The sequence below is a fragment of the Buteo buteo genome, chromosome 5 (assembly GCF_964188355.1).
Source record: "Buteo buteo chromosome 5, bButBut1.hap1.1, whole genome shotgun sequence".
In the NCBI taxonomy this organism is placed as follows: Eukaryota; Metazoa; Chordata; class Aves; order Accipitriformes; family Accipitridae; genus Buteo; species Buteo buteo.
In genome coordinates this window covers 36,719,452-36,742,970 of record NC_134175.1, presented here as the reverse complement: position 1 = coordinate 36,742,970, position 23,519 = coordinate 36,719,452, and the positions used below count along the sequence as shown (strand labels likewise).

Genomic DNA, 23,519 nt, shown 5'->3' with positions numbered 1-23,519 from the left:
CCAGGAATTTGGGGCTGAAAGATGCTTCCTGAGTCTCCAAGACCACGGTCTCATGCTTGAGTGAAATGTTCGTGCAGCGAGGAGCTGAGCCCATCTCACACATGGTCAAGAGGCTGCCCTGCATGGGGCATCTCCCAGCCAGTGCTCAAACACAAGCAGAAGCCACCCCAACAGCGGCTGGGAGGAATCGGCTGCGAAGCACAGAAAGTACTTACTTGGCTGGGCCGCTGCCATCAGTTTTAGTCCACCTGCAAGGAGAAGAGGAGGTGTGAGGGATGGTGCCTCCTGCACCCCACAGAGAGACAGGGTCATGATGGGGGCCACCACACCAATGCTGGAGGGCCAGCCTGGCTTTGCACAGGCTTGGCTCTATGGAAAAAAACTGATGCACCTTTCTCCTAGCACGAAGATGTTTGGAGACACCAAGAAGTCACCAGGAGAAACTGGTGTTGCCCCACAGTATCCAAGCGGACCTTCCCTCCCTGCCCTACTCAGGAGCAAGGAGGACAGAGCAAGCAGACCCTGCTCCAAGCAGCCCAAGAGCCTGGGGGAGGGAAAGGGGCAGGGGACATGTGCTCCCCTCAGGTTAGGGCACTCACTTTCGTTCCTGGGGGTCCAGGTCACAGAAGGTGACAGTGTTGAGGGGGTAGTGTCGTCGGAAGAACAATCTGAAACACAAAGCAGGGAGCGTCAGGGCCAGGGAGCCCCCACCTCTCCCCCACCACAGCCCAGTCCCACCAGCACAGGGAACACTCCCATAGGTCTCCCCTAGGATGCTCCAGGAGTCAAGGACAAAGCCCAGCTCTGCCCATGGCCAGGTTCATGCCACACCAGGGACATCCTTCATCAACACCCTCCCTGGATCACAGCGCCATTGGCTGGGGGACCCAGGATTGTGGCCATGAGGGCTCTTACTTCCTCTGGTTGTCGGTTAAGGTGATGCCTTGTGCAGAGACTTTGAAGTGGACAATGGTAGCAGTGGGTGTGGGGTCAGCCACCAGCGTCTCGGCGACAGCCTTTGCGATGGCCTGGGGGCCCGTCAGTGACTCCATCTCCACCGAATTGATGAAGAGGACGTTGCATGCTAGAAAGAGAGACAGCAGGCATGGGATCAACCACTGCTCTGAGCAACATTCACCCTGCAACAGCCCCTCTCTACTCACCCGCACCCTGTTTGAGGAGGTCAGTGGCCGAGTTGGTGGCTGACACAGTGTCTTTCTTTTCCTCCATGGGATCTAGAAGACATGGGATGGTTATTGCTGCTCCCTGCTTAGAAACCTAACCCGTCCCCACAGGCATGGATGCAATCCCTTCTGGTCCTGGCTCTTACCTCGGTCAGGAATGACCAGCTTGCAGGGCAGGGCCAAGGGCATGATGGAGTGCTGGTACACCAGAGCTGAGAGACAGCCTGGGGAGAGAGGGGAGATGGTCAGCGCAGGGCTGGGGACATGGGTTTCCCCGGTGTTAGGTCATTGTTGCTCTGGGAGGATGGGAACAGGCTCTTTGGTGGGTTTCTTCACTGTGGTCCTAACGTCACATGTGGCAATTCCTCTCACTGAAACCACCATGCTCACGGAGGGGTCAGGGAGGGGACAGAGGTGCCAGGGCCACCCTAGGAACAACAAATGGGGCAGAGGTCCTCATGCAGCACGTCCAAGCGCATTAGCCATGGGATCAATGGAACAAGGGGAGCCCCTGCCCTCCACCCTGTCCAGCAGCATCATTTGTCTTACACGTGTGCAGAAAGGTACATACCTGTGCATATAGGCATATTCATGCGCACTCATGAGTGTGCATGACCCCAGAGGCTCCAAATGCCCACAGGACTCGGTTACACAGGGACAAGAGGCAGTAACAGAGGCAGGGGCTGTCCCAGATACCTGACAGCTCTGCTTTGATAGTCCAGCAAAGGCAAGGCTCTCCCAACCCAACCCCACATGTGGGAAGCACACTGGGAGCACTCACCAAAATTGGGCTCGTTGGGGCATCCTTTTAGTTTCACACCCCGCGGGCTGGTCTCAATGAGGAAGTGCCTCACCAGCTCGTTGGTGATGTCTCCTGGGAAGAGATGGGATGTTCTCACACCAGAGTCACCCTCTCCCTCCTTCTACTCTGCAGTCCCACAGGGAAACCAGTGCTCCAGCTCGAGGGAGGGGTCCCTGCCACTCCACACACCTCCTCAAATCCAGCCCTTCACACAGGGTCGACCTGAAGCCAGGTTCCCCCATGGTGTCAGTGGGCTGGGGAGGCTCTGCCCATTTCACCATGCCAAAGCCCAAGATGCAGGTACCCCTGAGCCCTCCACAGCTCAGGGCAGAGGGTGTCTGGTGCTTCCCTGTGCCCTGGGATGAGAGGGCTGGGAGGGAGGGATCCTGCCACATCAGCACATACCCAAGGGCATGACTAGTTCAGCAGACCCGGCTGCCCGCTCGGCCCGGCCAAACGATGGAAAGCATCTCAGCGTGGGATGGAGAAGGGCACACAATACCTTTCTTGTTCTGCTGCATGACCGTGGGAGGCGGAGAAGCTACTTTCATGGCAAGGCCGTAGGCTCCCCGGAAGGAGTGGCTGTCTCGGATGATGAAAGCCCCCGGCTCCCTATCCTTCAGCAGTGCAATGGCTGCAGGAGAGAACGGCAGACCTCAGAGCCGGCATGGCAAGAGCCAACGTGCCGTCCAAAACCAGCAGGTGTGGGTCGGGACGGGGCTCCACGGCCTCGCAGCCAGGCACCACAATGTTACCATCCTCCCGGCACATTTGGATGGGGGTCTCAAGTGGGTCTGCGGCCAGGCAGGGCCTCATCTCCCCGCTGCCTCCGCTGCCCTGGTGTGGGCATCTCAGAGCATTCCCACCCAGCCCAGCTCTAGAGCAACCAAGCACTGGAGAGCAGGCAGGGACCAGGGACCAAATGCTGGGACCTTGCCCCTGAAGACACCTTGCCCGCTCCTTGTTCTCCCCTCTTAGTTTAGCTGTGTCTCCAAGACTCCTCTGAGCTCTCTCAACTCAAGACCTGAGTGCTTTGCACCCCAAACTGCATAGATCCACTGCATGCTGTGGGGACTGGTGCTCTTCTACCAAGGGGAAGGCTTGGAGAGACCACATCATACAAGCCTGCAGCTGAGCTGAGCTGGGCTTCAACCCCACTCTGCAATGGTCTGCGTATCCACAATCCATCTTCACTCCTAACCCAGCCCCTAAGGGAAATCCTTGCTAATCCCTGTGATCCCAGATACACCCCAACTCCCAGCCATGGCTCACTCAGCCACATCCTTTGCCCTGTGCCATCTACCCACCCTGCTCTCTGGAGATCTCCGGTTTGTACCAGTACTTGGAAGTGTCCTGCACAAACTTGACGTTGGCACGAGTCTCGGGGCTGATATCTGCAAGGAAGGGAAGAAAAGACAAGAAAAAAGTTAAAAGATGCTGTATCTAAAACTCCACATGAGTTTTTAGCAAATCCAGCTAAAGTATTAATACCTCCACCTTCTTTCAGCCCCAGCACATTGGTTTAACCTTAAGCCAATCCTCCATACCCTGGCAGGTTGATCATCACCTGGAGCTTACGGGGCTGCCGGGCATCAAAGCTAAATTCAAGCACAAGGGCCCTCAAAGGGCTGTGCATGAGATGAACCTCTTTGCCACACAGCCAGAGACAAAATGGGAATTCATCGTTTAAAAGGGAGCTGGCCAGGTGAAACGAAAGCTGTCGGAGGAAAGAGATATGTCCACAGGGTGGTGGGGAGATCCTCTGACTTCAGAGGACCTTCACTGCTCTCTAATGTTCAAGATTTGGCTTGTCCATCATAAAAATAAATTCCTTCCCTTATCCTTGCTCTGTGCAGAGCAACTGGACAGGTCAACCTACTCTGGGAAAAGTAGCGCCAGCCCAACCTTGCCTTTCTCAGTGCCCATCAGTGGCACAGCCCCGATGGGAGCCGGTCCTCTGGCCATGAAGCTGACACTTTGCTCAGGCAACGTTTCCAACCACCTGCTTTCCAAAAACAACCAAGCAAACAACCCGGAGGGCGGGATAGCATCTCTGCTGGAGACATGTTATCAGCCCTCTGCAATCTGGTCACCTTCGAAGAGGCGGGGGGCTCGCTCCCCTGCCCAGCCCGCTCGCTAATTGTTACAGGTTTTAATTGCTCATGCTTCCCCACTGGGAAAGGTCCCCAGCCACAGCGAGTCACAGGGCCAGGGCAGGCGCCAGTGTGCCCACAAAGGGCTGCCCACTCAGCAGCGAAACCGGCCCGGCAGCCGGAGCCACTGCTGCCCCGCGGCTTTATTCCCCTGGTCCTATCGGCCTAATCTTGACGTCACGGAGGTGTCCCGTAACGGGAACCGGCAAAGGCGCGAAGGCGTTCCAGGCGCAGCGGCACCCGGGGCACAGCGCACCATTTAAAACGAGGCGGCTGCGCTGCAGCAGCGTCCCGGTGGGGTAAAGCCCGCCGGGAACAGGGCCGGGAGGTCAGCGCATCCCCACGGTAGAGAAAAGCCGCCTCCAGGCACTTTGATCTCCCCGTACACAATTCTGGGCGCTTTGTTTACGCCAGCGATGCCGGGTCGGTGCTTTTCCTGTTTGGATTTACCAGAAAGCGCAGGAAATGGCCCGAGCCCCAGCGGTGCCGCTGGTTTGCGGATGGACAGGAGGGGTAAATCAGGACACAGCTGCAACCCTTTGACCGCCAGCCATTGAGGAGGAGGAGGAGGGGAAAGCCCTGGGCAGGGCAGGGGGACGTGGGGACCTCCAAGGGCATCACTGACCTGGCATGGAGAATTTGGAGAAGTCTGGCAGGGTGTGGGAGAAGGTGACGGCACTTCCACCGCTGGGACTGGACATGCCGCTGGAGAGGGGCGAGGATGCCTTGCCGTTGATGGTGGCATAGTTGGGGAGGCTGTTGGAGCGGTCCCCAGCCGACATCCGACGCTTCTCGGGCAGCGCAGGCTGAGGCGTGGGGCTGCCCTGGCGGTAGGCAGCCGAGTCCGGAGAGGAGGAGTGCGGCGTGCTTGTGCCGGGGTAGTACGCCGGTGAGACGGGGAAGGACGGCGTGGAAGGAGGCTGGTAGCCGGAGGAGCTGCTCTGCCGAGACAGCGTCGGGCGCCTCTCCTCCGGGCTGGGGTAGCCGTACAGGGGGCTGCTGGGGGGGACGGCCGCCGTGGCTTGATGCCTGGCCAGGCTGGGGCTCCCCGGTGTGGCCACCAAGTTGCCGTGGGCCGTCACAGCATGCCTGCCTAGCCCTGGGCTGCCGGGAGCGCCACTTATGCTGGGGTTGACGGCTCTTCGCCCAAAACCGGGGCTGGGCGGCGTGTTGGTAGCCACTGTCCGGTGCAGGGTGCGGGGGCTCCCTGGCAGGACGTGGACCCCCACCACATTGACCTGTGCCTGTGGCCGAGCTTGGGGGTCCGGCTGGAGGCTGGCTCGGCCATCGGGGTAGTCAGGGCTGGCGTATGCCGAGCCCGGGACCCCACCTTGGACCATTGTAAAGGAAGACGGAGACGAATTTTGGTAGCTGCTGTGAGCAGAGGGCATCTGCGAGCCAACAGGTGACCGGTAAACAGGCTCGGCCGAGGTGTGGGGAGGCGTAACCGTGCCATGGGGGCTGCCCTCCGATGGGTAGCTGCGGAGGGAGGCCCTGAGGAGAGATGAGGGAAAAGAGAATTCAGCTCCACTGCTCATTCCTGCTGCTGGCTGGCACCCTCCTGCGAGTAGTGCACAGGGAAACTGAGGCACAGTAGCAGCAAGCTGCTTGGTTTTTCAGAAGCAACAGTGGGACAGGTCCTGCTAGCTGCATGAAAGCAACTAGAGGCAGCTTTAGTTCCACCATGCATCCCAGTTTCCTCTCAAAATATGACTTTCTGGGAGGCACAGCCTTTTTCAGCTCCTCTCCCAGCAAAATGCCCAATTCGTTCCTTCCTGCAAGTCTTGCCAGGCTGGGCTGGTGCAGGACACCTCATGGGCAGGGTGCAGAGGGGACAGGGAGTATGGCTCCATCACACAACAGGGGACCCATGCTCAGCCTAACCCAGGGCTAGGGGTTAGCACAGACCCCATCCCTCCTCCCGCCCCAGGGGCCGGGTTCCTAGCGAGATGCTGCTGAGGTCCAGTGACCACCAAATGATCACCAGTGACCGCCAGGTGACCACTAGTGACCCAGCTTTGTGTCCTCAGGGCAGTGAGCCGTGTGGTTGGCCGTGAACCCCCAAATCCTGCATGGGGAGACAGGGGTCCTTGCAAAGGCAATTTCAATGTGGGAGCAAGCCTGTGCACCAGGCAGGGTTTGGGTTCGACCCCAGCCCCACCCGCCCCCAGGACCTGCACCCACTGCCTTACCCATCCACGCTGTGAATGGGGCTGCTGGTGGAGACGGGGCTGGGGGCAGTGAAGGAGTTGGTGAAGGTGCCATTCCTGGCAGGCACCTCCGGGCCTCCAGGCTGGGCGGTGGGTGGGCTCCCTCCCTTGCCCATCGTGGCCGTGCGGGCCACCGACTCGACGTAGCTCCTGGGCTCTGCAGCAAAAGAGAAGGGGAAACGGATGAGCCCACAGCCCGCATGAAAGGGGGCCATGCCTGTCCCAGCATTCCCATTTCGGCCACTGAAGGTGCTTGAGCTGAGCTCCTCCAGCTGCACATTTCCCCTGTCCCTCTTCCCCCAGGGTCTGTGAAAAAACACGTCTGGGTCATCTGGGTCTTTAGGTTGCTCCCAGGGATGCTGAAGACCCCAGCCAGGGCACAGAGAGGAGGGTCATGCCCACCCCTTTCCCTGAGGGGACCAGAGCACGCGGACCACGGTCCCTTCCCATGCCACAGCCCCTCCACCCTGCTCTGAGTCAGCGTCCCTCTCTGCCCAGGATGCCATACAGCACACGTTGTGCTCCCTGCTCATCTCCAGCCCCTAAAAATAGAGCTGGTGACTCTGCCCAGCCTGCGATGACTCACGCGGGACTGATGACGATGCCCTGCAGTCCCTGCCCTGCACAGCCCACCTCTGCCAGCCATCTCCAGCAGCAGACCGGAGAGCAGCTCCAGCTATTTCCACTGCAGCATCCAACATTCTCACTCCCAACCCGCCTTGAAACCAGAGCCCACGAGCACGACCAAGAAAAGCAATTTTCCTTTGGAGCCGCCGAGCTGTCCCGTGCCAGGAGCAGCAGGCTGGGCTGGCCGTCACCAGCCACAGCAGCCACCAGACCCAGCCCTCCCTCCTCCCTTCCCCCTCCGCCTCCTGCTCCATCCAGGCTGGTCCCCATCCTTACGATAGCCCCCGCAGCCCCCAGGCCCCCCCCAAAAGCTACACTGGAGGAAGGGGCTGCAGCTTCAGACCCAGCCCCCCCAGCCATGTCACACCTCGGCTGGCACATGCCACTGACTGCCTCCGTGCTGGGGCACAACGCCCTAAGTGAGACCCACTGGCGTCAAACTCTATGGGCCGGGCATCCTTGCAGGTCCCTGGCTCCAGGCTGGCCATGCCCGAGGCGCCTCCACAGTAGTAATTAGCATGACAAACATTATTATTATTATTATTAGTCATAACAGCCAGGCTCTGGCTAAGCTTGCCAGCAAGCTGGCTTGCTCACAGCCAGCAACACCAATGCACAGCTCCATGTTCCATGCTGGACCAGGGGGCTGCAAGGAAAAAGACTGTCATGGGTCACCCTCCTTCCCCCACAGCATCTCTGTGCCCCATCTGCTTGCAGACAGGGGAGGAGGAGTCCGTCCCTTGGGCTGATCTCCCTGCCCAGCCCTGCTCAACCACCCCAGGAAAGATCAGAGCCAAAACCGAGGACCTCAACACAGACTGGGTACCAGCATCTGAGACATGTGAGACTGAGTGGCAGGGATGAGGCATTGCCCAGGAGGACGCCCAGGGCAGCTGCAAGAAACTCATGGCCGCTTAGGTAATTAAATTAATTTCACAGCTACTCACTTTTCCCCCCCAGCTCCCCACCCCAGACTAAAATTATCCAGACAGTACATATGAGTCAGCCTGCAAGAGGTTAAGACCAAAGGGCTGCAAAAATGCCAGCCCCTCCTGCAAAGGTGGGGGCTGAAGCGAGGCAGGAGCTGAGGGGCCTCCGGGAGGGGGGATGGCATATGTGTGCCACGGCGAGGTGTGTGACCACGGGCACATGTTCGAGTCGTTTGGTTCAATATCGGGAATAAAGAAGAAAGAAAAAAAATCTAGGAATTCTCAGGCAGGATTTTTTTAGGCTGAAAAATCCAACCTTGCCTCTTGGTGTTTTCTTGGAAGAGGCTCCAGAGATGGGAAGACAGTTGGAGAATAGAGAGGCTGTGAGTCACCAGGGAGGTGGGCAGTCGTTCGGGAATCCTGAATCCGAGCAGGGCTGCGCTCCAGCCAGAAATCTCCCAATGCTGTGACTGCGCTGGGCTGTTTTAAAGCCTCCTCGGAGGTGGCAGCCAAGCCCCGAGCTCCTGTGCTGCCAGAGCATCCCCTGGCCCCAGGCGCAGCCTGGCCATGTGGGCTGGGATCTGCTGAGCAGAGCCCGGAGGGGCAGGGATCCTCGTGGGGTGTGCAGCTGGGTGCTGAGGGTGCTAAGCCAAAGTTTTGTCAAGCCAAAACACCGGTCCCTTCTCAGGACTGCAGATTCAACTCCCCAAAAACCATCACGCTGACTCATATGTACATATCAGAGAGGATGAAGTAGGGCAAGAGGCTGGTGCTGGCCACTCAGCCCAGCCAGCGCAGGGTCACCGGACATCCTTGCTCTGGGTGAACCATCGTGCAAGCAGCTGGAGTGCCAGAGGAACAGAGAAACAGTGCAGCCTGAGCTCCTGAGGGTTTGGTGGGAAGGAGAAGAGAGGTGATGTTTGGGTCTTTGGAGGCTTAAAGTTGGACAGAAATGGTAAAGCTGGAGGCGTACTTAGGAGTGAAAAGCCTGATTTTATCCCAGGTTTTCTTCTTTTAATGTACCCAAGAAGTCATTGCTGAAAAATCAGCTCTGGAAGCAGAACATTTTCTTCAAGGAAACACTTTCTCCAATATTACACAACGTTCAGGTTTGGGTTATGTGCATTTTGAGGAACTCCCAGGGAGAAACACTGATGGCTCCCGGGGCTGCGGGAAGTGTCGCAAACTCGCCAAGACACATGCCCTCCCCAAAACCCATCTTGAATGCACAGTTCCACATCCCGGCCCCGAGGGCCCAAAGTTTCATTAAAGAAGAGAGCAAAACCACCCAACTACCATCAGATAGCAGGCAGCACTCCAGGGAATCACAGCGGCTCCCAAAGCCTCTGTCCCCCCAGGAGACATGCCACCCCAGAGCCCGCAGTACCTCCTCCATCAGCAGAGCCAATCCTGAGCTGACGTCCCAGCTCAGCCCCATCCTCAGCATCCCCAGAGAGGCGCAGTCCAGGGATGGACGAGGTGGGAGGAATTTGGGCAGCCTCCCTGCCAGCAGATGATGCGCACCGGCTGCCGGCACTGTGCCGCTATCCAGCCGGCTGAGCCGGCAGCACGCTGGTGGCCTCTGCGCCTGCTGACCTTTTGTGCTGCACTTTGGTTTATTTTCACTCCAAACGGCAGTGGCAAAGCCAGAAGGGGCGGGCAGGAGCCCAAAACCGGGGCTGCTGCTCCCAGCCCCCCACCAGGCTAATCCAAACACAGCGTGCCAGCATCCCTGGCATGCCACTGGCAAGGATGCCACGCACCAACAAAGAGGTCTCAACCCCCACGGACGATGACCACCCAACGTGACAGAGCTCCAGGTCCAATTTGGACATCGGGGAATCCAACCACGACACAAGGCTTGATAGTCCCCTCCTCAAAAGGGAGCAGGACAGGCAAGACTCAGGCTCCTACATCCCTGGGGGCCAGTGCAAGGGAAGGCTGCTGGCACAGTGGGTATGAGCGGCAAAGAGAGAGACAGAAAAAGAAAAGCCTTTCTTACCTTCTTCAGAGTCACCGCCCGCCTCCCCTTCTAGCTCTGAGATGGAGGGGCAGGGGAACAATGGGAGCAGGAAGAGGAGGAAGAAGGGAGATGCGAGACAGAAAGAAAGAGAAATCAGAGTTAAGCAGCTTTGTCTTGCTCAGGCAGGGGCAGAGACTGCAAAGGAGAGCCCCACACCTCCCAGACACTGTGCCCCAAACTGGACCCCTGGCCTCGGACACCCCCAGAGTCCACCTGGGCATCCCAGAGATGATGCCAAAACCCAGAAGGCTGGTTTTGGGCAGGGCAGAGGGAAACACCCAGCAGGGAGCCACCATGAAGGGCTGCTCTGAGAAGCCCGGCAAGCACCAAAAAAGCATCAGCTTGTCCTTGAGGGCAGAGTGAGAAGGGCCTCACTGGGTGGCGTCAGCCAAGCTGTGCCCCCCAGGCTCAGCTGGGTTTTGGGGAAGTTACACTCAGCCCTAAAATGGCCCAGGAAGGGGACCTAGGTACCGGGGAGTAGCGAGGTCTGGCTCGGCAGGCTGCTCTGGGACACGTCCCCAGGACAGCTAGGGCTTTGCACCCGGGGATCACTCTCCAGGATGGAGAGGGCTCTGGATACTGTTCCAGCTTGGCTCCCAGAGAGCAAACCTTCTCCAGCTGTGCTAGGGGAGAGAAGGGATGGAGGAGGTGAAGAGGGAAGAATATGGGGCTGTGCAGGAGGCAAGACCCTGGGGTTTTCCAGCCTTCACCACTGAAGACCCTGCTGGGCTGAGCCCCCCAGGGCAGCACCAACATCCCCCCAACCCTCATAGTTCCCACAGGAGATTACAATGACCCCAGGGCCAACTGGCCCAAAAAGGGAGACAGAAGTGCCTTCTCCAGCCAGGGGACCCTTCCAGAGGTATCCTCACAGATGCACCAGCCCCCCCCCCCAAAAAAAACGCCAGCAGCCCCCATGCCTGCACTCACCTCCCACCGGATGCAGCAGGATCTCGGCCGGGTTGTGGGGTTTCAGCCCCAGTGCCGAGAGCGGGGTCTTGGCCAGGCCGGGGGGAGAACGCACTGTCAGCATGGGGGACACAAGAGCGTTAGTGGAGGGGTGGGAGGTGAAGCTTCAGAAAGGCTGGAGCTGCCCAGGGGTTCAGAGCCCCCATGACCCATCCCACCCACCGGCTGCAATGGGGGGCTGCTGGGAAGAGGAGATGCCCTCATACGAAGCAACACCCCGGGGAAGGACACCGATCCCTCTCTCCATCTGGGAGAGGGCACAGGGCGGGAGGTGCCCAGGAACAAGCAGCCTGCCCCATCACAGGGCTAGCAGGATGAAGAAAGGGGGCAAATCCCACCAGGACAGGCCCAGACCCCATCTCCCAGCACCATCCCCATAAGGGAATGGTCCCACCATAGGCATGAAGCTTCCTTCATTGCTCCTGCGTGAGCAGCCATCCCCCCAACCCAGCTCTCCTAAACCTTAACCCCACTCTGCTGATCCCCACATCTGGCCGAGCTGGGACCAGGCTGTCCCACAGCAGCTCATCACCCCCGCGAAAAGTGCAGCGGGACTGCCAAAAAACCCCCACCCTCCAGACCAGCTCGACGGGGGCGTGAGCATGTTCCCCGAGGGGTGGCAATGCACACATGAGGTCTGTACCTCTGGGCCTATACGTACATAGCAGGAGGAACCCCGTATGTATGTATGGCTATGGCATGGATGCACTGGCAGTGTGGGGTGGCAAGGTTTAATGGGGCAGGGTGGACCTCCCTGAGCTGACTGCACCTCCTCTCCCCTCCTGCCCCCTGACCCATCTCCCTGATGCTGCTTCTCCCCAGGGTCTCATCTCCAGCAAGAGGGACTGGAGGGCACATCCTTCCATCAGCGTTTGAACATCCCCAACTGGTGGCATGAGCTCAGGGCCCACGGCGAGGCTGGGAGGCAGCGGGTGGTGGGAGCTCCAGAGGAAAGCCAGACCCTCGTCTGGAGGCCAGGTGCCCCCAGCAGCCTGGGGCTGGAGCAGCCGAGCCCCTGGGAAACTGAGAGGGCATCGCCTTCCCTGGCGGGTGTCTGATTTCCCCAAATCTGGTCGGGTGCAAGCCACGATGTCAGCTCACGCCTCTGTTGGCTGATGAGCAGCAGGGTCCTCCGGGGCTGGGAATTCCCCCAGGACCACCATCTCCCCATGGAGGGGAATCGCTCCTGCATCCCCCCCGGTGGGAATTTTAGCAAAGCCTGCAAGCTGCAGCTTCAAACTTCCCAGGCCTCCCCAGCTGGCACTGGATAAGAAGCACTGCCTCCAGGCCATGTCCCCGTCACCTCTGCAAGTGACTCATCCCCCAAAAGGAGCCACTGTCCCACTGCCAAGGAGCTGCTGCCCTGGGACCAAGCTCTCCAGGTCCCCTGGAACAACAGGGCTATTTCCAAGCTGCCAAATGCCCCAGGGATGCTTCCACACTCCGGTCACTGCTTCCCATGAGATGGGGCTCAAACGCCAGTGTGTTGCAGGGGAAGAACAGCAAGAGAGCAGAAGGAAACAGGCTTGAGCCCCATGGGCTGAGCTACGGGGGGCAGGCAGCCCCACTGGGACTAGGATGTGGCATCAGAGGTGGCTGTGCCCAGCCTGAGCATGCCCAGCCCTAGGGCATCCCTCAGCATCCAGGCTACAAAAGTGTTTTGGGGGAGGGCAGGGGGGGCTGCTGTCTTTTTTGATGGGTTTCCCAGTTGACAGGCTGCTCGTTTGCACTGGTCCAGCCTGACTCATGTTGTGCCGACATGAGGCTGCTCATTGGGGTTCATTGCTCGAGCCGATCACATAAACCAGGTCCACACAAACCCACCGCAACTGCAAAGTCAGGGTTAGTCAGAAAGGAGGCATGCTGCACTGGAGGAGCGGAGACAAACTGCATGCAAAGGGCTGGCTTCTCCCAGCCTTTACCTCTCCTGCCCTGGAAACAGCAAGCAAGAAGTGGCACAGTGTGTGAGGGTCTGCCCCGAGCCCCCTCCCAGTCTTCAGTCCCTCCTGCCTCCCCACCACTCGCCTGCTACCGCAGCCTCGCTGCCCTTCTTGCCATGCCAGCAGGAAAGATGGGGAGGTGCAGGACCAGGATGGGGTAAAAGGATGCTGTCTCAGACCCTGCCTCTCTCCTTATCCCACCTTGGGATCCCATCCAAGAAACGCCCCAATGAGTGGAGGGTGGGAAAAAGCCAAGAGGAGGGTGCCGAGCGTGGGGTGCTATTGGCAGAGGGATGCTGATGGCAGCATGGAGTGGTGGGATGCAGAGGAGAGAGGAGGATGGAGAGGAGTGATTAATGTGGTGGTAATGTGGCGGTGGGTGTCTGGAGCCCGGAGCTGTCTGACCCTTGGCAAATTTCTGGCTTGCCGAGAGCCACCCACTGAGCCCCTCTGCCTCCCGGAGCCGCGGCACTTACAGGGGTTGGAGTAAGGGGTTTGTGGCGAGACAGGGAAGGCTGGGGTGGGGGGAGAAATCTCACCGCCGCTGGAGGGTGGGCTGGTAGGAGAGGCACCCTCTATCTCTTCAAAGGCTTCCTTGTAGCTGTGGAGGTGAGGCTGGGGAGAGCAGGAGAAAGGGTCAGTCCCCTATGATGGGCACAAACCTCCAGGACACCCCAAGGAGGGAGCAGAGGGGGCAAAGGGAAGGTTTTCACCTCCTCCCTGCTAACAACCACCACCACCACAAAAAGCACCATTGACCCCCAACCCTCTGGGATGCTGCGGACACTAGAAGTCCCATACCCCCCTCCAAGCCTTCTCCCTCCCCGGAGGCATCTGTCCCATCAGCCATGCCCCCACTCCAGCACACCCTCCACCCCAACGCACCTCTTTGGGCCTCCCTCCAGGGTTGGCCGCGATGGTGCTGACCACCTCAGGCGAGAGGACGGTGGGGCTGCGCGGCGAGCTGGGCTCCGGTGAGCTCTTCTCATAGTGGCTGTCACTGGGGGTCCGCTTGCGGGCAGGGACGGCACTCTCCTCCGGGGGCTTCTCCCGGGACTGCACCCCTGAGGGGGCAAGCACAGGGTGGGAGATGGTTGAGGAGCCGCTGGCCAAGATGGGGACCAGCAGGAGATGCTTCGGGGCCAATCTGAGCGGTCTCTCCAGGGCTGTGTGCCACAGAGAGGCTCTGCCCAGCGGAGATGGCAGCTTCAGCACTCACCTGCATCTAACCCCCAGACCAGCACAGCCAATTTTGAACTGGAGCAGATATATCCTACAATGGTGGCCTGGGGCCAAGCAATAAAGCAAGGCAGGGTTGTGGCTAGTGGCTGGATTGCTGCACTAGCCCTCCCAAGCACCATGAGACTTGGGCTCAGGGACAACAAACCCCAGCAGCGGGTGCGAGGGGCATGAGCATCCTGCGAGCAGCCCAGCCCCGCAGAGCTGGGGAGGACCAGGACCTCCCGACAGTGTCACAGTGCAAAAGGGCTGAAACCCCCAGCACCAGGGCAGCTGCGTTCGGCTGCTTCCCTGCTCACATAGCTGGATGCAGCTTCTACCACAGCAGTGGAAAAAGGCAGACGGAGCACCAGGTTGGGAGGAAAGACCCCAACAGATGGATGGTGCAGGGAACCCCAACAAACCACTGCTGATCTCCTACCCCCAGCATGAAGCCTTCCTAAAAGGGGAGATCGGCATCTCTTCTCCATGTCCCCCTAAACCTTCTTCCCAGACCCCAGTGCCATCAGCCACTGGTGCCCATAGCCTTGGGGGAAGAAGGGAGCAAGCAAGTTACTGTGGGAGAATGGGTTTCTCCAGGCTGTCAGGGTCTGGTAGATCCCACTGGTGATCCCCGTGGGCTGGGATAAAGCCCAGGACAAAGCCAGCACAGGGCAGGGGGGGGCGTGGGGGGCTAGGATGAGGGGTGCGACCCCAACTCTCCCAGCACCCAGTGGAGCCCAAACACACTCTTCACCCCATCTCACCTGACGAAGGGGTTAATTAGGGACAATGGTGGTGGGTTCGGTGCAGCGGAAGCGTGCAGAGCATCACGGGTGCAGCTCAGAGCCCCGCAGCACTCCCACTCCTCCCTGGGACCCACACAACAGTGGGGTGACCCCTGTTTTCAGCCCCACTAGCAGAGGTGACAGCACCATCCCCTCCACCTTTCCCGTGGAGCCAGAGAGCACTCACACGCCCCCTGGCCAGCACATTGGGGGAAAAATAAAGAGAAAAAGGAAAAAAAAAAAGAGAAAAAGGAAAAAAAAGAGAAAAAGGAAAAAAAAAAGAAAAAAAAAAAAAAAGAGGCCAGCATCACGCTCCAGGAAATGCACTTTTCAAACACCAACTCCTTTCCCACGGGCTGGCGGAGGAAAACCAGTCATCAGCTGCTTCCCCTCGCTCCCCGGGGCTCCGCGCGGGACCCACGCCTCACACCCGCTGACCTCCCCTCTTCACCACGCCGGCACCCTCACCGGAGCTTTCCTGGCCCCGGGGAAAGGGCTGGGAGCTGGGAGCGGAGAAAGGGCTGGGAGCGCGGGAGGTGGCCTGGGTGCATTTCTAAATAATCAGCCCAGTGAATGGCAACAACAATAAAATCACGGCTCGGGGGGGAGAGGCAGCCGGGCTGCGAGGCGGGGGACGTGAGCCAACGGGGCTGGCTCCAGCCGCGGAGGCGGCCTGGAAAATTCCACTAAGAGCGGCTTTGAAACACAACTCCCGATCCCTTCTGCAGGTGCTCGCCGGCGTGGGGGATGGCCATTAAAAAGGCCCGTGGAGGGGACAGGGAATGGAGTGGGTCCCTGGGAAGCTGCCCCACAGGCATGGACAGCATCGTATAGGGCCACCCTATATCTTTTGCCCTGCTCTTCACTTTAAGGGAATGAAACCCTGAGTTGTGAGCATAGGGAGAAACAAAATGTTGGGGAAAAATAAAGCAAACTCTTGTATTTACTTTTTGTCCTTCCACTTTGTGCACTGTGGGGTATCCTGCATGCTGCAAGAGCATCACCGGGAGCACCCCTTGGCCCATCCCAAAGTGAGCTGCAGTGACTGAGCACTGCAGAGAGGTAGTGACTGGCTCCAAGTCATGTATGCCTGCCTCGCTTTGCATTTTCCATCTGGGAGGCACAAAGAGCAGCTCACCCAAGCCCAGCTGTCAGTGCACACCACACATCTGCAGCGTGGGACCCCCAGCTTCATCCCCAGGGCTGCATGTCAACCAGCCACAGGGTGCTGGATCTGGCCCATCGGGACACCCAGGAGCTCACCGGGCTTTGGCTGCTCCATTCCCCAGACATGGAAAGCGGCCGGGGCCGCAGGGAGGGGAGGGAGGAGAGGGGAAAAAAGGGACTCATTGTTCGGGAGCGGAGAGTGGGAAACTTCACGGGCCGCCCGGAGCAAAGCCTGGAGGAAACCCAGGCTTTAAGCACGGCTCTCTCGACCCCCTGGGTGATTTATGGGCTGGAAAGTACGCTTGAAAAACAAACTCTCCTTTCCCTCACTCGCTGTGCCCCCTCAGCAGACATACAGCCTTCCTTAGCCACGGTACCACCACCAGCCCCCCAAGGATGCCCTGCCAGCCTCGGGGGATCGGGTGGGGTTCCCATCACAAAGGGGGAACAGCAGCCTGCACTCTGCTCCCCACCGTCACCCCCACCACCTCTGGCACTGCCACCCCTTCTGCTGCCCATTTAACTCCCTAACCTGGCAAGAACCCTCCCCCAGCACGGTCCTGCCCTTCGACTCAGCACAGCTCTAGGGCTGGGGAAGGGCAGGAGCACAACAGCCAGGGGAGGAGGAAACAGGAGGGATTTAAACCTAGGTGGTTTTATGGCTGCGGAGTCAGGTTTCTAGGCCAAATCAGGAGGCAGCTGCTTTTTGGGCAAGAGATGCTGGAGCTACTGTCAGGCAAGAGCTGGGCAATACCCCCACAGTAGAGAGGAGAGGGCAAAGCAGCCTCCCATGGCCCTCGGGATGCGGCACCCTGCAGTTAAAGCCAGACCAGGACACACTACACCCAGGGAAAAGAGATGCAAACTCACTCCCTGCCTGCGTGAGGAACAGCAGCAGACGTTGCCCCGTACTGTTCTCTGCCAGAGCCCAACTCACCCTGTCCCACCGGGCACAGACCACCGCCTCCAAGCCTGACCACCGCAAACAGGCACGACAAGATACCTTACTCTGCATCGAGGACTGGGAGGGTTCAAACCTCTTTGGTCCTCCTGGGGAGAAAGCCAAAGTGCCAGCAGGGAGAGAAAGGTCACCCAGAAAGCTGGTGACTCCCCAGCCCACTCTTTGCCCCCAGCCCCTCTCCATCCCTCTCCTCCTGCTCACCCCGCAACAAGTGGGTGCAAACCAAGCGGGTCCCCAGCACCCGTCGCCCAGAGCAACAGTCACATTGCCTAAAATCCAGCCTCCACAGCCCATATCCCCTGGCTGCAGACCGACCCATGGGGACCCCAGGATGGAGGCAGATGAGACTCTGCCAGGCTGGGAACTGGCTGAACCTGGGGTCTGTGGAGCTGCACCCCAGCCCTTGCCTCCCCAGGGCATAAGCCACAGCCAGGGCAAAGCTCAGAGGGGCTGGAGCAAGGGTCCAGATCTGGCCCAACAATGAAATTCCACCAGAGAGCAGCGCCAGGCTTGGATGAGATGCAAAAAACCAAGTGTGGGCAGGGGAGTCTGCACCCAGGGCCAGGGGCTTCCCCATCACCGGAGGAGGTCAAGGGATGCCCTAAGCATTGCCATGATGAGAAAGGGGATCAAGCCTGCATGGGGAGGGTCTCCCAAGCTTCCCTCCATCCCACATCCGTGCAACACACAGAGCTCTCAGCATGCAGGGATAGGGGAGGAAGGAGAGATGAGGGGAAAGGAGTGAGAAGAGAGAAGGGAAAAGGAAGGAAGGATGAGAAGGAAGGAGGGAGGAGAGGGGTGGAAGGAGAAGGATGGATGGGGAAGGAAGGAGGACTAGGAAGGAGGGAGGTAGAATGAACAAACCGGAGAAGGAGGAGGACCGTTGCTGGTTCAGAGGAGGACGGGGGGCTTTGGTGCTCTTGTTGAGGTCCCTGAGCTTGGCGTTGTACTCTGCCAGCGTACCAGGACAGGGGGTGCAAGGAGGGTAGGAGGTCACACGGGACAGACACAGTCCCCCATGGGGAGAGGAAGGGGCAAGACAAGACAAATATCACGAGATACAATAGGGAGACAGAGAGAGAAAACAAGAGAAAATATTAGATGGGCTCCAACAGATGAGACTCGGGTCCAAGGAAGCTCAGACCCACCTTGGAGCTGCTTTCCTATCACCTAAATTGCCTGGCTCCAGGCATTGCTTAAACCCACATGGGAAATCAGTGGTGGCTCCCAGCCACACGTGGCCTTGCGCAATGCCATAAATGCCCATCACTGTCCCCGTGGGGATGGCACCGTGCAGGTCCCCTCCATCATGGGATGCCCAGGGCTGGGACAAGAAGAGATGGCCCCAGATGCCTCACTGGGAGATGATGGGGACTTGAAGGATGGCAGGACCAGCTCCTCTCTGCAGGGAGGCGCTGGGGACACCAGCGCTGTCCCCTCCATCACCAGCAGGAAGCGGGAACAGGAGTGCTCCCCTGCAGGGCATGGAGGAGGTGTGAGATGCTCCTCATCGCTGTGCCGGGACACGCAGGCAATTTATAGCAGCAGGGAATGTAAACAAACCCGTCCATGCCCCACTGTCCCCCTCAGCCGTCCCCTCCTGGCGCCAGCTTCAGGACACCTTGTTCCCGCCGGAGGTCAGGCTGCCTGCCCGCGCTGTCCCCGCCTCGGCACAGACGGCCCAGCTCCAGCAGAGACAGGTGGCCGTGGGCTGGGGACCGTCCCTGGGATGCCTCTCTTTCCTGGGAAGCCCAGCGGCTGCTCGGAGATGAGAGTGACCCCAACCCAGCCTTGAGGACCTGACCCCAGGGTTGCAGGGGATGGATTTTTTGGTTGACACTGTCAAACATCCATTTCCCACCCGCTGCAAATACTGCTCCTCCTCTCCTGAAGGCTTTCCTCTTTTCACCCCATTTTCTCCCCCGCCATGGTTGGCGGGGAGGATCTGCTCCTTATACTAGTCAGTCCAGACATAGAACATGGTTTGGGCATCCATGTGTCCTTGGGTTTGTTTAAACCCTCTGCACAAGCCCTGAGTCCCTCTGTGGATCTGGCCTGGATCACTGAGGTTGGGTTCGGATGGATGCAAACTGCCCTCAACATCTCCACCGCCCACCCCTCCCTGCCACTGGCACCCCTCCTGCCCCCCACCCCAGTGCCGCAGTGACTCAGCCCCCACGCCTGGGAGGTTGATGCTATTGGATTTTTCCAGCCAAGCCTTTTCCCCGTCCCTCTAATGCCGGGTGAGTTTCTGGACTGAGCGCAGAGCTGGAAGAGATGGAGCTGCCAAGCCCCAGCATCACGAGCTGGCCCCCAGCCTGGCCGCAGCCCCGAACCCTTCCCAAATGTTGCTCCACAATTCAACAACTGCAGCCGAAGCAGTAGGGAGGGAGGGCACTGAGCTGCCGCAGGGCCACGGCACCTCCTTCCTGCGGGGCTGGGACCCTCTGCGTCCCCAAAGCCCCAGAGTCAGAGCCAGAGCCATGGGAGGGCAGGGAGTCAGAAGACACGTTTTCCCCTCTGTGGCACGGAGCAAAAGCCTTCATCTAGCCACAGCACTGATGCTTGGTGCTGCACCCAGCCAAGCATTGCACCAAACCCCTCTGGCAGGGCTGGGAAATGCCTTCCCAGCCCCTGATCATTGCCCCAAGGCCAGGTCAAGCTTCAAACCACCCAGGGCCAAGCTGGCTGGGCCACCAGGGCAGAAAGGCTGCTGCCAGCCTGCACCCTGGCACCCCCGCTCCGGCAGCACCCCGGCTGCCTGGGGAGGAGGTCCAAGCACCGGGGAGAAGGTCCGAGCACCAAGCCCAGCACACTGCAGGGAAAGCAGGGACTGAAATCAGGGAGGAGCCCAGCTATGTTAAATACAAGGCAAATGCTCTCCTGGGACCTTACACCAGAGCACGCTCCAGGCAAGGAGAGCATCATGTCCAAGGCGGGGTCCAGGCAGGACACCCTCAGCCAGAGCTGAAAACGTCTTCCCAAATTGGGCCATATTCTCCCTGAAAGTGAGAAATCCCCTCGGGACGCAGGAAGCAGACCTGCTGCAGGGGACAGACCAGCCCCACACCCCAAAGCGGTGAGGATGGGGGGGCCCGACCCCCTCGGCCACCCCTTCTCCCCAGCTCTGAGCGATGCTGCTGCAGACGGCGAGCTGCAAGGGGGGTTCTCGGCAAAGGAGAGTGGCACAGGCTGCCCCCTTGCCCGGCATGCCCCCACGGCGGGTGGCTCAGTCCCAAGCCCGGATCCGGCACGGACGAGGAGTCGCCGCATCTCCCATCCCCGGCTCCACCATGCACGCCACCGCCGCGGGCTCCAGCTTCTCGGGACATGCGGTCCCCCCCGCCCCCCCCAAGGAATCAAAGCATCCTACCTGCCACCCTGTGGGCCACCAGGCCCTCCAGATTCAAGGGCTCTTCTGCCGACCTCGACAGGTCTTCATAGCTCTCCAGTCCCTTGGGGGGCATCTGGGTTTGTGCTGGGACGGTGGGGGAAGGCGGGGAGGAGATGAGGAGCTGCTGAGACCCCACGGGGCTGTAGGAGGTGTTGAGCGGGAGGATGCCCATCGATGCTCCAGCTGGGGCCTGGCTGTAGCTCCTCGGCTCCGGCACCGGTGCCTGCTGGTAACTGTAGGGCAAATAGGTTTCCCGGTACTCGTGCACCCCATAGTCCGGCTCCCTGGGAGAACAGGCTTTGCCCCCAGGCTCGGAGACCACAGGGCTCACGGAGGTGCCGAAGGACCTTGGCTGGGCCACCTGTGGAGCCGGCCGGGCATAGAGACCAGCGACGGGCTGGGCGGAGAGGGAGGAGAGCAGGGGTCCTGCCGGCTTGTCCTGGCGGGAGGTGGCGGGCACGCTCTGTGACTTGTGGACGGTGGGTGCGAGGTCCAGCATGAGGACGTCGAGGGCTTCAATGGACTGCTCGATCTCCCGGCGGGAAGGCGCCCGGGGGAATTCAGGCATGCTGTGGCTGTGTGGGGGCACTGGCTGCAGCGGGCTGGGCTGGGGGCTGCAGCTGGAGATGCTGGGGCTGTGGCTCTCCATGCCACCCTCCTGCAGCCGGGAAGGCGGCCGGCTCCCTCCTTGCTGCTGCCAGGAATTCAAGCCTCTCTGCACGGCCTCCCGGCTGCTGGTGCTGCGAGTCGGGGCTTGGGGCAGCGCCGGGGTCGTGTCGTACTTGGCCGTGTCCACCGCCGGGAAGGACCGGGAGCGGTAGGTGCCGGGGGGGTCGTAGCCATACAGGTAGGGCTGGGAGCTGGGCAGCGGCTGGGGCTGGAGCCAGCCCGGCGCGTGGGAGCCCGGCGGGCGCTGCGGGTAGCCGGCCAGGTGGTCCTGAGTGGATGCTGAAGGCCGCAAGGAAGGCAGCGGGTCACGGAGGTGGTGGCCCATCAGGGCGTTCTGGTTGTTGTAGGGGTAGCCGCCGTTGGAGAGCGGCTCACCATCGTAGAGCCCCTCCTTCAGTAGCTTTTCAGCCCCGTTGCAGCTTGAGGGGCCGTTGGGCAGGGAGGAGAGGCTGCCCACCCGGGGTGCCTCCTGGTAGCCGGCCTCGCTAGCGGTGGTGGTGCCATCCAAGGAGGAGAGCGTGCCCAGGCTTCCCACGCTGTGCCCATCCTGGTTGGGCAGCTCGTCATCCAAGATATCCGTCTCCCGCTCCGCCACCAGCGCCGCGGCATTCCCGTTGACGTGCACCTGAGCCGGCACCACGTGGCGGCCTGGCATGGCGGGCAGGCGCGCCGGTATGGGGCCGGGCACGTGGTTGTGCATGGGCGGCGCGCTTTCCAAGCCGAAGCCAACGAGGAGACGATCCAGCTCCCGCTTCTCCTCGGGGCTCAGCACCGCCTGGCCACTGGGCGCCCCGGGCACCCCCGGTTCATCGGTCCGGTCGGTCTTGGTGGAGGCGGTGGAGTTGCCCGAGTCACTGCTCACCGAGAGCGTGTGCTCAACGTGGTTGGGTGCTGCCGAGAGCGGGAGGCGAGCGGCGTTGACGGCGCCGGTGCTGCCGTGGAGGGAGTCTTTCTTCTTCACTTTAGCGTAGAGGCTCCCATCCAGGGGCCCTTGCGTGTGCCCAACCTCTGCAAGGGGAGAAATGAACACGAGACCCCAGATCAATTGCTGGCTCTCTGCACGGAGCTAATGGGTCCCATTAGCCGGTGGTTTCGATCTCTTCCGTGCCGCCGGAACGCTTAATGACCAGCATCGCTGTCTCCTCGGCACCCTCCGCAATCCCACGGGTGCCACCATGCAGAGACACTGGAGCCAGACCCCCCCCCATCCCCATGCCCCTACAGCCCCCACTCCGCATGCCGTCCTGCCCTGCCCTGCAAGCACTGCCTGCTCCAACTGGGTTTCACCAAATATCCCCCCCGTTCCCAGTTCCAGACATCGTTCCTGGCAATTCCCCCCCATGGCTGGCGAGGGCTGGGGCTGCCCACACAGTCGGCCATCGCCGCTCCGCAAGGCTCAGCTGGCCCCAAAGGGCCACGCGGCACCGGGGAGGCGAACGGGGAGGGTGGGGGAGATGCACCAGTGGCCATAGGAGGATGGGCGGAGGCAGTCAGGATCTCAGGATCTGGCCTCATAGCTCTGCATGTCTCCAGCTGGATGGATGTCCTCAGCCCACGGGTGAAGGACAGATGAACCACAGACCCACCTTCCCTCTCCCTGCCCACTCTCCTCCCAGATGATGCACGGATCCAGCCAGCCGCCCATCCTTGACATTTTCTTCCCTGGCTACAGAGAGGCTCCCACCCTTTCTGTCCTTCCCCTTCCCTCTCTCCGGCCGGGTGGAGCTGCCCCAGACCTATCCTTGCAGCCGGATGCTGCCCCAAAGCTCCCACACAGGCAGCGCCTCTGCCCAACCCCAAACATGCAGCATCTCCTCTCCGGAGAGGCACTGAGCACCCCGGCACTGTGATTCCAGGCTGGTGCAAGCAGCCAGCTCCACTCAACAGCCCCGAAAGGCCAGGGTGCAGCCAAGGCACGGCAGCATCACCACCAGCAACCCTGCACCCCAGCTCAGAGCCCCCCAGCTCCCACCACCCCTGGCAGTCCCAACACCACAACCAGCTGTGCCCTTTAAATCTTTCCAAATGGGGCAGCCAGATTTTGGGGGCACAGAGGGACCCTGGCCACCAAGAGAGCAATGGGGACAGCCCCCAAGCTGTGCGTCCCCCCCACTGGACCGTGCACAGCACCGGCTAGGCTGCAGACTCCTGCTTTTCCAGCTCCCCACTGAGGTTTCCTGGAAGGGCCCGCGAGCAGTGTTAAACACTTTCTTTTGGAGGAAAAAATGACTCTTCCCTGGCGGAGGGCCAGGCGGCTGACTCAGGGACGGAAGACGGCCCTAACATGATAGTGTGAAATCAGAGCACTCCTATCTGCGAGCAAAACACTTCCGAAAGCCAGCCCTGAGCCGGGACGGCTTAACCAGTCCCACGCCACCGCACCCGTGCCCCGGGTAGCTGTGCACCACCAAATCCCCTCGCCATAAAGCAGAGAGGGGCAATAACACCCAGCACGCGTCCTACCAAGTCAGGGCCCCCTCCTAGC

The 23,519-nt window shown here is 60.3% G+C and overlaps 1 protein-coding gene across 16 annotated transcripts in view; it reads right to left on the bottom strand.

Moving 5' to 3' along the window:
- The window catches only part of TNS1 (tensin 1), a 70,761-nt gene that overhangs the window by 5,356 nt on the left and 41,886 nt on the right, over nucleotides 1-23,519 (bottom strand). For 8 of the 16 annotated variants that reach the window (XM_075028671.1, XM_075028674.1, XM_075028679.1 and 5 more), the window contains 16 exons: nucleotides 20,345-22,042; nucleotides 17,836-17,922; nucleotides 13,723-13,901; nucleotides 13,314-13,452; nucleotides 10,859-10,951; nucleotides 9,908-9,943; nucleotides 6,332-6,506; nucleotides 4,765-5,633; nucleotides 3,294-3,380; nucleotides 2,489-2,620; nucleotides 1,966-2,058; nucleotides 1,331-1,408; nucleotides 1,164-1,235; nucleotides 916-1,084; nucleotides 600-668; nucleotides 216-248 (listed from right to left, as the gene is read on the bottom strand). In XM_075028671.1, coding sequence (XP_074884772.1) covers nucleotides 216-248; nucleotides 600-668; nucleotides 916-1,084; nucleotides 1,164-1,235; nucleotides 1,331-1,408; nucleotides 1,966-2,058; nucleotides 2,489-2,620; nucleotides 3,294-3,380; nucleotides 4,765-5,633; nucleotides 6,332-6,506; nucleotides 9,908-9,943; nucleotides 10,859-10,951; nucleotides 13,314-13,452; nucleotides 13,723-13,901; nucleotides 17,836-17,922; nucleotides 20,345-22,042 — 4,009 coding nt within the window. The remainder of the gene's footprint in view (nucleotides 1-215; nucleotides 249-599; nucleotides 669-915; nucleotides 1,085-1,163; nucleotides 1,236-1,330; nucleotides 1,409-1,965; nucleotides 2,059-2,488; nucleotides 2,621-3,293; nucleotides 3,381-4,764; nucleotides 5,634-6,331; nucleotides 6,507-9,907; nucleotides 9,944-10,858; nucleotides 10,952-13,313; nucleotides 13,453-13,722; nucleotides 13,902-17,835; nucleotides 17,923-20,344; nucleotides 22,043-23,519) is intronic. The other 8 variants (XM_075028672.1, XM_075028675.1, XM_075028673.1 and 5 more) reach the window with 8 other exon arrangements.